The sequence below is a fragment of the Physeter macrocephalus genome, chromosome 1 (assembly GCF_002837175.3).
Source record: "Physeter macrocephalus isolate SW-GA chromosome 1, ASM283717v5, whole genome shotgun sequence".
In the NCBI taxonomy this organism is placed as follows: Eukaryota; Metazoa; Chordata; class Mammalia; order Artiodactyla; family Physeteridae; genus Physeter; species Physeter macrocephalus.
In genome coordinates this window covers 67,051,028-67,063,323 of record NC_041214.2, presented here as the reverse complement: position 1 = coordinate 67,063,323, position 12,296 = coordinate 67,051,028, and the positions used below count along the sequence as shown (strand labels likewise).

General features: G+C 32.2%; 1 protein-coding gene across 5 annotated transcripts in view; it reads right to left on the bottom strand.

Annotated features, from left to right (window-relative positions):
- Positions 1-12,296, bottom strand: part of NLGN1 (neuroligin 1) — a 951,664-nt gene that overhangs the window by 487,524 nt on the left and 451,844 nt on the right. For all 5 annotated transcript variants that reach the window (XM_055083836.1, XM_055083834.1, XM_024124254.2 and 2 more), the window contains one exon: positions 7,942-8,094. In XM_055083836.1, coding sequence (XP_054939811.1) covers positions 7,942-8,094 — 153 coding nt within the window. The remainder of the gene's footprint in view (positions 1-7,941; positions 8,095-12,296) is intronic.

Below are 12,296 nucleotides of genomic sequence, written 5' to 3'. Positions count from 1 at the left end.
TTGCTTGACACTGCTCACCCCTTACTCAAAGCATTCCAGCTGGCTTTGCTCATCTCTTTCAACATGCCAAGCTTCTCTCTTCCCCTGGCTTTCACCCAGACCTCTTCTCTGCCTCAAACCTGGCCTCCTTCACTCCATGACCACATCAAATCAACACCCAGTGACTCTTCAGATCCACTCTAAATTTATTTAACAAATATTTTTTGAGCGAATACCATGTGCCAGGGACTACTTTAGGCTTTAGAGAGCTAGACAATAATAAAACAAAAAAAAATCCAAATATAAATAGGAAGTAATTGGGTATGATCAATGTAATAGAGAGAATTTTAAAAGGTAGATGACTTGTAACATGGTGGCTCTTTATAGATTGGATGAACATGGACAGTCTCTCTGAGAAGAAGACATTTAAACCAAATCAGAAGAATAAGGAACTGGCCCCACAAAGATCTGGGGCCGAGGGAAGAGCAAGTATGAAATCCCTAAAATGGGAATGAGTTTGGTGTGTATGAAGAACAAAAGATGGCTTGCATAGAGAGGAAGAGCATTTTGAGACAAACTAAGAGATACAGGTACAAGAGGTACAGGTACTGAGAGATACAGATACCTATTCATGCAGGGTTTTGTGAGACAGGGCAGGGAAGGAGTTTGGATTTTATTCTCAGTGAACAGTCAGGAAGCCAGTAGAGGGTATAAGCAGAAAAGTGAGCTGGTATAATTTATGGTTTAAAAAGATAATTTGATTTTGCTGTGTGGAGAATGAATTACAGGTAGGGAGCAAAAGTGAAAGAGATAAATAATATAAGAGGTTCAAGGAGAACTGGCTTAGTTTGGCAGAGGAGAAATGGAAAGGAGATAGACCCAGGGTGTACGCTGGAACAATTCAGTAAGAGAAGCTGATGAATTGGATGTTCAGCCTAAAGGAAAGACAAATTGGAAAAAATTTTTAGAGGTTTTGCTTGATCGTCCAGATGAATGGCAGTGCCAATGCCATCAGTGCAGTGCTGTGCCCAAGAGAACACTCTCTGGGTTAGAATTCTGGCTCCACCACTTAACACTGACCATATGACTGTGAATAATTACTTAACCTCTCTACTCATTTGTTTCTGTGTTTACAAAATCAGGAAAATAACAACCCTACCTCATAAGCTTACTGTGGGAATTTAATAATGTAATCCTTGGACTACCCAATGGGGAGCCAAAAAAAATGTCACCTATACAAACTGCCCAAACAGCTTTTGGAATATAAGTTCTCAATGAATGCGCCTGTGATTGTTATTACTGTTGTTGCAAGTATTATTATAACCTAGATGTGGAAGACAATGAAATATGCAGACCTGAGAAAATCAACATATTTTAGCCATTAAACTTGAGATATTCATTAGTCATTAGAGAGGTTGGTAGGCAGAAATACATAAGTCTGAAGCTCCGAGGAAGAGTCAGTCCTGAAGATACAGTTTGGAAGTCACTTAATTTACAGATGGCATTTAGAGCCATGCATAAATTCCCCTAGGGAGATATGGTAGAGAGAGAAGAAAGGGAGCCAAAATTTCTGCTTAGTGGCACTTCAACATTTAGATATCAGGGTAAGAGAGGAGGAGCTAGCAAAGGAGGCTGAGAAGGAGCAGACCGTGAGGCAGGAGGAAACCCTGGTGTGATGCCAAGAAACAAGCATGACCGAAAGGGACTGGTTAACTGTGTCCTGTGCTATGGAGAGATGAAATCAGATGAGGACAGAGAACTGACCAATGGAATCGACAATCTCGAAGCCCCGGGGAGTCTCAACAAGGCCTTTTTCAGTAAAGTATAAGAAAGGGAAACCTGAATGTCACCTCCTCTGGGAAACCTTTTCCGAGTGTGTAGAATAGATTAGCTGCCTTCTCACTGCACTTACTGTTTCTCTAGGTAATTATAAAGAAAGTCAACTTTGCACTAAATCATTATCTATGTAAAGGACATCATTTTTGTAATTATTCATTTATTTTCTATACCCGCCAATAGCTAGTAATCTACTGGACAGCAGAGATCACATCCATCTTGTTTTTCACAATATGCTCAATAAGTATGCCTGATACTTAATATTGCTCAATTTATATAGAATTAATGAATGGCTGAATTAATCAATTAATGAATGATATTACATGACTGTACCTAAAACACATTTTTTTTTGTTTTTTAAACTAACTTCTTTTAACTAACACTCACACTAACTGACATGCTTACTTTCAGGTTTTCTATGTTTTGGGCATAACTAAATAATTGCTTTTATTGCAACCTACCATTTTGGAGGGAAAAAGTAGAATAAAAATAATGAACAGTCTACTTTGCACTGTATCATTATCTACCTAAAGTTTCTATTTTTCCAAAGGACAAACAATATCTCTACTCCAGGAGATCATTTTAGCACTCAATCTAAAATTGATTACCATCCAGCCCTTATTAAAACTCAGTTGACACAACTGGTATTTGAGAGAAGAAATCTATGGACTCAGTTAACTGTCATTGCTCTAAATTGGTTTTTAGCTCTATCCTATTATAAGTGAATTCTTACTTGAATTGTATTTGGTTACCTCTTTGCTGAAATGACACTATAGAAGTTGTGGTCATTTTTTATCATGTCTTTGGCTTTTACAGAGGGTTAATACATAATCATATGCTTGATAATATTTCTGCATCTTCTAATGACATAAAGACTATCACACGATTCCTATATTTTTCTTGGTGTTCCTACTAAAAACAACTCATGACAAATTTCTCTGTACTATAGTGTGAAAAAAAACTTTGTGTATTTTTTATAAAATACAGATATATATGTTTCCTTTATCTGATAATAACAATTATGAAATTCAATCCATTATCCTTTTTACCTTGCTTCTAGGAAATTGGGATATACATTTATGTTCAATTCCAGTATATATTCATAGTCTAAGTTTCTGCCTCTTTCTTTATAGTATGAGTATTCATATTCAATATGATTTTAGCGACCTATTTATATGTGTGTGTTTGTCACAAGTTACATCCACTTTTTTGAAGTAGAAAGAGTACGAATAAATAAAAAAAAAAAAGAATTTCCTTCTCTCTCCTCTTTAGTTAATCCCAGAGATAATCCATCCTTCACAGTTTTGCTCAAATACTACCAAGTTCATGAAGACATTTTTGACTCTTCAAGTACAGACTGATTCCCTCTCCCACCTCCTAAGAACACATTTGGATGATAGTGGGTTATTATCATCTTATAAAATTTAATAATTGATTATATATTACTCTCAAATATTAGGTCACATTTAGAGTTGTTTCTTTGCTTTAGGATTTAGAGCCAAACAAATAAAAACAATGCAAAAAAAAAGAAAAATAATGACAAAACATTGTGCCACTTGAGAAATGAATATGCTTTTCTTTTTAAATCATAACTACCTAGAGTTTACCAAATCTCCTTTCTGCTAGACTGCTCAGATTCAAATAAGAATCTTGATCATTACATTCATTGACCCATCTGATATTCTATGCTTCCTTTCTTTCTTTGTTGTTCTGATTTTTTTTATATATCAAGTGACCATGTACATACAAATCAATTAATAAATATATATTATTATGAAGTACAATATCAATTATTATTCTCGATTGAGTGCTTGTTTTCCCCCTCAATTAGATTGAAAACTCTTTAAAGATAAGGACTGTATTGTTCTTACTTTTTATCCTGCATAGAAGATGTACAGTTCTGCAAACAAGTGTTACATATTTGATGACTGACCACACCAAAGTTATATTTATTTCTGTCATTTGTCTGATAATACTTGAAGCATTATTATTGCATAGACATTATAGTTTATAAGAATTAACAGGTCTCACAACCATTTCTAATAGAATAAATATAAATTTAGTTGTTCATTAAAACTGATACACAGTAACATTAATGAAAGCTTGTTTTAAATGGGTTAGCCTCATACGGCATTATGAAGTTAGCTAAATGTAATTCTTCAAATGTAACTAGTAAATAAACTAGCACTCTATTATTTTTTCCATAAATGGGTAGTAGAGACATAAGATTACTAAGTAAAATATTTAATTAGACCCTTTACTAAAAATTTGCCAAATATCCAGAGATATCAGTAGTTCTGAAACCTTTGAGAATGTTTTTCTAATATAAATCACATGTGCTTGAATTATGAATGCATAATTGTCTCTAAAATATCCATATCAAAATAAAAGTATCTTATTAAATTTCCATCAGATAAAAATCTTATGTTTGCCTAAGGTAGATCTCCACAAAGATAATTTTTTAAAATTTTTCTCTAAAAAATAACATAATTTTATTCTAAATTTAGAGAGGGGGCTGAAACACATTTTTAACACTAAATTAGTTAATGTATTTTTTCATTTTTAATATTTGAAAATATATGTGGATAGCTTCTATTTTCAAATATATTTACTGTATAATACCTCATCTTAATAGTGAAGAATTTATTTCATGTTCTCTTTCAACACTTGTCCATAAGTACATATGTTTATCCTATCTACAGTAAAAATATTTAATACTATTTTCCTCTCTTAAGACCACCTAATCAAAGCATTTCTCACTGTTTCCAACACGATAATTTTTATTTTTATTTTAACTATATACCAGAATATTAAAAAAAATTAATAATTATTTTAAATACATTTTAAAGGACATTTATATAACATGTATTAGATAACCAAGGACAAAGAGTTAAAACTAGCTGAGGACAAAGAATGTATAGAACCAAAAGTGAAAGAAAGTCTAAATGTTTACTAAAAGAAGTGTGAGACTGAATGAGATATGATTATGGAGAACTCTAAGATGAAACTGGGGAAGAGAGGTTAGCAGGCAGAATCCACTATCCCCTAGCCTTTTTTTGTTTTCAAACTTATTGCAGTTTTTCTTACCACCAATAGCATTTTCAATGCAATGATATTGATAGTCTGTGTTACCACTTCAAAGGAAACCACAAAAGGGTCTTGGTTGAGAAACTAACTCCAATCTGTTCCTAGCTTTTTCAAAACAATGCTATCATAGGAGGTATTTTTTTCTTCTATGCTAATTCTTCTTTGTAATGAACAAAATATGTTTTTAACATTAAATACTTTAAACTGGAAATTTGGCTGCTAGATAGCTGTATGAAATTTTTTACTGAAACATTATCACCTTTTTAGTTATTGCTAAAACAAATAAACTTGTAATATTTTTCCTCTGGGCTGGCAAATTCAAATCAAAATGAATTATATTATCTGTCTCAGACATCCTGATATTTCCTGGCAATCAGCTGAGAGCAAGTCTCATAATTAGCCAATTTGTATATTGTACCCCAAAATTCATTTCCTTAACACCAAAACAACCAAATTAAAACACAGCTCAGGATTTCCTCTGACATGGGATCAAATCTTATTTTCTACTTAATGTCCAAAACTCTTCCAAGTGCCAATTAAATAGCAATACTTTTGGATCCCACACCCAAGAAACCTTGGCTTACCTTGTTACTGTTAGACAAAGTATTAACAACAACAACTAAAACCCTACAGTCTTTATTGTTGCAGTTCTCCTGGCAGATCAGCTGCTGAGCTGGCTGTGGTATACCACACAGGCAAAGTGTGCCGAAACAAATGTTACAATAACTTATTCTTCATGAATTAATTCATTTAAATACATTTTCACAAGGCCCAACACATATTTTAGGAAGTGACCAGAATACATGTGTTCTAGAACTAATGTCCCAAAACTCACCTAAGAATGTTTCACTAACAAAGTTTTGTACTTTATCATGTTGAGAGGAGGTCTGTAAAGGACAGCTGATTCTTAGTGGTGATTATTAGTTTACACGTCTTTAAGAGGAACAAAGGAGCCAGCTAAAGGTTAAATCCTAAACTGCAGTAGAGCCAGAACAAATATTTACCATTGGAAAAATCATCCATCATCAACACTAACACTGCCTGCCATTATACAGACCAAGTTCTTCATTTTTAAACTGGTTAATCTTTTGTCCTGAAATCCAATTATTCAGAGTATGGCATTTAAAGATAGGCTATGAACATGAATATAGGATTCAAATTGGATCAAAGTCAGGTCCTCATCAGTTCTGAATACATTTTTTAAAATGGGCAAAGCTTATACCAACATAACACAGTGTATTTTATGGGCTCTTACTGTATGTGAGTACAACCAGTAACAGAGTGAGGCAACATAAGGGATGGCCAAAAGACTTTTTTAAATAAAATCAGTGTATATGACTTTGTGGATGTTCAAGTCCTTAAAAATACTGTTACCACAATTTGGCATCTAATCTGAAATTTTCAGTTGGAAAACTAGTCACTGCATCAGGATTTTCAATTTAAGAAATTCACAAAAATATGAGAGCAATAATCGCTAAAAACAACTAAGCTATAAACAATGCCATGATTAAAGTTAAATGCATTAAAGATAGTGCAGATCTTCACATTCAAATCTTGCCTAAGAAACAAATGACAACACTATGATATTTAAGATTAAGAAGATTATTATTAACATCTCTTTATATATCTTCTAACATAGAGAGTTTTCATTGGTGGGAAGCCATTCATCCCTATGCAGTGAAATTATAAGAATAACTGAAGCAATGCATGATTAGACATGATGGGGAAACTAATGCGTACTTGAACAATGGTACAGAAATACTTTATATCTACATTGACAGAGTGTATCTATTATATCATCCACCATCCTCCAAATTCAAAATAGAAAACTAGAAAAAGATCAAGATCTCACTTTGCTTTGCTAACATATCTCCTTCCCCAAGACACACAAACTTGATTGACAAAAATCATTCCTTTTTATATCTTGAGATTGGCATAAACACAGATTATGATTACATAGAAGGGATTAGAATAATAATAACTAATACTGAAGAGAAAAATAAACTGATTCTCAATGGCTAAAATAAATTATATTAACAATTATTATAAAGGAGAATATAATTCAAATAATTTTTTCAAAATATTTCAGAGTAAAGAATGAGTGAGGTATCTTTTTGTGCCCAAATAACACAAATGATAACTTTTAAGTGCATAATAAGGGACAAGACTTTGATCAATTAAGATTAAAAAAAAAAACTTTTGTAATGAATTGTACTCTTAGCAAATACCTTTAACTAAAATACCATAGATAAAGGTGTCTTATTAAATGATATATTTTACTCACCAAATCGTAGACAATACTATAAAAAATAAACTTATACAAGTAGAATAGCAAGTTTATGCCTATTTCAGAGTACTTAAAAATTTATTTTAAATAATATTGTTCTATACTTTTCTTCAAAACGAAAAATCACTAGTTTGATTTTGTTTTACATGTATATACATTATTGAGTTGAACTCTTTGACACTTTATGAAATCAATGTATGTTTTGCAAATCAAATAATTCAATCAAAATACATTTAAACAAAATATTTCTAATTATATTTGATAAATTTAAGAAACAAACAAACAAACCTACACAGAAATGGCAATCATTCCCCAAAGCTAGTCCATACACATATTCTTGAAGAGAATAAAAACTTGTTTCTACATTCATGGCAAACCTCAGGCAATTTTATAGCACTGTAATAAAGAAAAGTAGGAGAGAAAAATCTGCCCAGGGACTAATTCTTCTTAAGAAAGGCCCTGCCATTGTTGCCTTTCACATTTCTATAAAGCCAAGCTAAGAAGAGCACTCCATAACAATGTGAATAATTTCATTACCTTTTATATTAAATATTAAAACCAACCCTAGCTGTCTTTTGTCAAGTAATTTATGAATATTTATAGAATTTATTGAAAATATCAAAAATTTTGCTTCAAAATCAGCAAGCATAGAACAATGAGTAAAACAAAGCAAAGCAAAACAAAACAATTCAAAACAAAATTATCACATATATTTCATGGATTGATGGGGGGAAAATAAAGAAATTTCTTACCAAGTACCCCAAGTCGATAGTTGACTGTGATGACGATCACATTGCCATAACTTGCCAAGACACTCCCATCATATAAATTTCCAGTCCCTTCCATATATGAGCCACCATGGATATACACCATCACTGGTTTGGGACCCCCACTGTCCCGAATATCTGAAAAACAAATAGTTGGCAATTGTTCTTATCCTCAACACGCATAATGAGGCAGAGAATACATTTTCCATTTTAGGGACAAGAGGGAATGATTTTAACATAGTTATTTAAATTACTGTCTTTGTTAAAGTGTTTCTTAAGCAACTTATATTAAGATCTATTGCAGAAAAGAGCAATAGATATCCATTGTTTTCTACCTAAAATTTTGTTAAATATTATAAACTGAATTACAAAACTTGGACAAATTGGAAGTAGGTGTGAATTTGAGTGCTTTTTTTTTTTATTGATTCCTGATGTGACAGTAGAATCAAAAGAAATAATAGAATGATAATGATTCTTAAAACTTCTTTTTACAAATGTTATAGACTTCACATGGAATTTATGAACCATAAACTAAGTACAATGGTATCACTGCTACTATGAATAAAACACTGTTTTTCCATTTCTTAATTACTGTAAAGATATGTACTGAATGCATAATTATATGGAATAACTTATGCTCCAATTTGAGAACATAATTACAACACTGTGCTATAGAAGTTGCAAGAAGTTTCATTTAACTATTCAAGTACTGTCAGATGAATGTTTAGGCAATAGAGTCCAAACATCTATATTTCTGTCTTTGTTGCATTTAGGGGACTTTCATTTAAATGATATTTTTCAGTTCAGTCTAGGTCATCTGCTCATTCCAATTACCCTTACCCTTCGGAAGAAGAAAACAGACTAACATATTTTTTACCCTCTTTTTGTAACTATTCTACTCTTCTTAGCCCCACTTTGGCTCTAAGATTTTGTCATACAGACATGAGACAGAATACAGCTAAGTCCAAGCGTAAAATGCCAAAGTTTAGGGTGATGTTAAAGTGATTTCTACAGCTCTAAATTTTAATCAAATGTATGTGCTTTTCTAAGATACTTTATGCCGATTATGCAGTTTTCAACAAGGGTCTAGAAATAATACATAAGGGAAACACAGGATAATTATAATTGGTATTAAAAGATACTAATTTCTAGAGATAAAAATGCTAAACAGTATATTGGTGAACATGGTTTTAACTATTATGTAGGTTGAAGTATTATATGTGTACATATATCTATATGATTATGAATATAAACATACCTAAAACATTACTATTATATAATGGTCGATGATCTCTTCTGCCCACAATTGAAACAATACTACATCAAGTGTATTATCTTTCTTTTATGACAATATTAAAAGTGTCATTTAAAAGTATGGCTTTGTTCCTTTGCTTTTGACATTTTTTATCAGACAAATCTCCTACGTCATAACAATTGAGGTTTCAACTTTCAGAATGGACTAACATGATATAAACTCATTGAAAAAACTTGTGATAATTTAGAGGCTGCTTTACATTTCTTGTAAAAAAGATGACTAGTGTAAATGCTTCAATTTTTCTACTATAATAATAAAGTGATTTCTTTCAATGAAAATCATTTTAAGATCAGGAATTGTAGCTCAACTTGTTTGTCCAGATTTTCAAGTTGGGGAAATAGCTAATTGAAGAATTTAGGACTTTTAAAAAAGAGTACTTTACATTTGACTTAATATTTAATATCAGTGTATGAATTTATCATAATCTCCCCCTCTCCCTGTGAAGGTGTACTTGAGAAGCGTGTCTTATTTTTTAACTGGTGAGATGAGGATACTTTGACATTCACCAGACTCAGTTACATTTAGTGAAAAAAACGCTAAATTTATTTTCTCCTTCAATCGTTGGGAGGGAAAATGATATTCACTCACTTGTAAGATCTGGGGGCTTGTGGAGATGTTAGGCTTACAGAGAGAAAACAATTCTGAAATTGTCAAACTCTCCTCCTTAAATGCCTGTTCGCTGCACACAGTTTTAGCGTGTTTTTCTAGTATGGCTGGCACTGAAAAAGCAATAATAAATTATTAATCTGAAGCCATTAACTGACTGTTCACAGCAGACTCTGTGCTCTTCTAATTGTATGCTTGGAGGTAGCACAGAGGGAGGCTGTTTCAGAATTCTTCATTAATTAAAATTACATAGAATTACAAAGCACCAACTGTGAACAGTAATGAAATCTTGGTAGAATCGTTCTGTTCACCTGGAAAACAATACAGGCACACATTGGGAAGACCTGCCATATTTTATACCTAATAACAGAATGAAGTGGACTTTGTCAGGAAACACTGAAAATACAATAATAGATTCTAGGAGCAATTTTGAGTGGTATATCTCTATTTTTCTTTGAAAATTAGACTTGAAAAGATTATTGATTGTTTGGGCTGATTCTAATTTCCAATTTGTCTTCTCAAACATCTCAATGATTTCAACTTTGCCTAAGAACTTAGTGTGTCTAGTAGTTCTTTTCCAGAAGGTTTTATAAAATTCTAATGCTGTGTTCTGAACAGTATTTCTTTTTGCTTGAAGTAACCCTGAAGTTAATGCTATATGGTGTATTAATTGCCAAAATAGGTACAATTTTTGTACATAACTCAATATTGCTAATAAAGCTTGGAAAATGCCATATTTATATTACAGAGCAATTAGAATTATTTGATAATGTTTTATCAGAGTGGTCAACCTTAGACTTTACTTTTGATAGTGTTTTATCATAAGTTCTATCTTAGACTTTACTTTTCTTCATAGTCTACAGGTCATTTTTGATGTAAATATAATAGTAAATTGTTTAAATATGATAAATATAATAACATAATAATATAACAATAAATGTAAATAGTTTAAATTATATCTCTATTTACTTTGATTTTAAAAAGAACCAGACCTCTATAAGTGAAATTGATATATCAGATAGCCTACCATTGAATGCTATCTGCTAATGCCATCATTTTAATAATAAAATTTGGGGTGGCCACTATGTCTTAGTTTAAATATATTAGATGTAGTAGCTTATAATGAATTTATTAGAGCCATGTTGTCCCTCTAAACCTTGTCTCATATTTTCCCTTAGAAATAAAGTAGATTTTACCTAAGATATCTGGCTTTGCCTAAACTAGCTGCTACTGACCTTACTAAAATCAAAAGAATATCCAAAGACTAAAACACTAGTTCAGGTTTAGTAAAACTACAAATATTCCTAAAGCATGTTTATATTTTCTGTTATTTGCAATGTTTTAAAGCTTTGCTAAGCATCTAGGTCTCTGAAAAAAGTGGGAAGATAAAAGAGAAATACTACACTGATGATTATTTTTCTTCTAAAATTTTTATGGTAAGAAAGTATTTAAGATTTTCAAGTTAAAAAATAATAAACTGGAATCTGAGTAGATATCTTGATTTTTAATTTTAGTAACTATTTTATCTTTCTGATACACCAAAAATTTAAGCCAATGTAGCAAGTGCCAACAGCTCTAGAGCAGTTAATGTGGATTTATTTTTGCCTGACAACCAATGTTTGAAGTCATAATTCCCTTTAATAGTCCTAGTGAATTCATGTGCCCCAATGTTCACTGCAGCACTGTTTACAGTGGCCAGGTCACGGGGGCAACCTAGATGCCCATCGACAGACGAATGGATGGGGGGAATGTGGTACATGTATACAATGGAATATTACTCGGCCATGGAAAGGAATGAGATTGGGTCATTTGTAGAGACGTGGTGGATCTGGAGACTGTCATGCAGAGTGGGGTGGGTCAGAGAGAGAAAAACGAATATTGTGTATTGATGCATATATGTGGAACCTAGAAAAATGGTACAGATGAACCGGTTTTCAGGGCAGAAATGGAGACACAGATGTAGAGAACAAACGTATAGACACCAAGTGGGGAAAGTGGCGGGGGTGGTGGTGGTGGTGGTGGTGGGATGAATTGGGAGATTGGGATTGACATGTATACACTACTATGTATAAAATGGATAACTAACAAGAACCTGCTGTATAAAAAAATAAAATAAAATTCAAAAATTCAAAAAAAAATAGTCCTAGTGAATAATTATTAGTCACATAACTCCTTAAACATGTTTACTGGTTTCTCTTTCCTTAAAGGACTCATGAAGTTTTTAATTGCCCATAATTTTGAGTTTTGGAGCATTTAATAGTTTTTAAATTGTGGGGTATTGCCTCAGTTAAATCTTTCCCTGATATATTTAAAGATATATCAAGATTTTTTTTTCCCCTTACTCATTTGATGAACCTCAGTTATTATTCAGGACCAGCAAAAGAATATAGAAGTGTTGGATGACTCTGCGTTTGTTAAA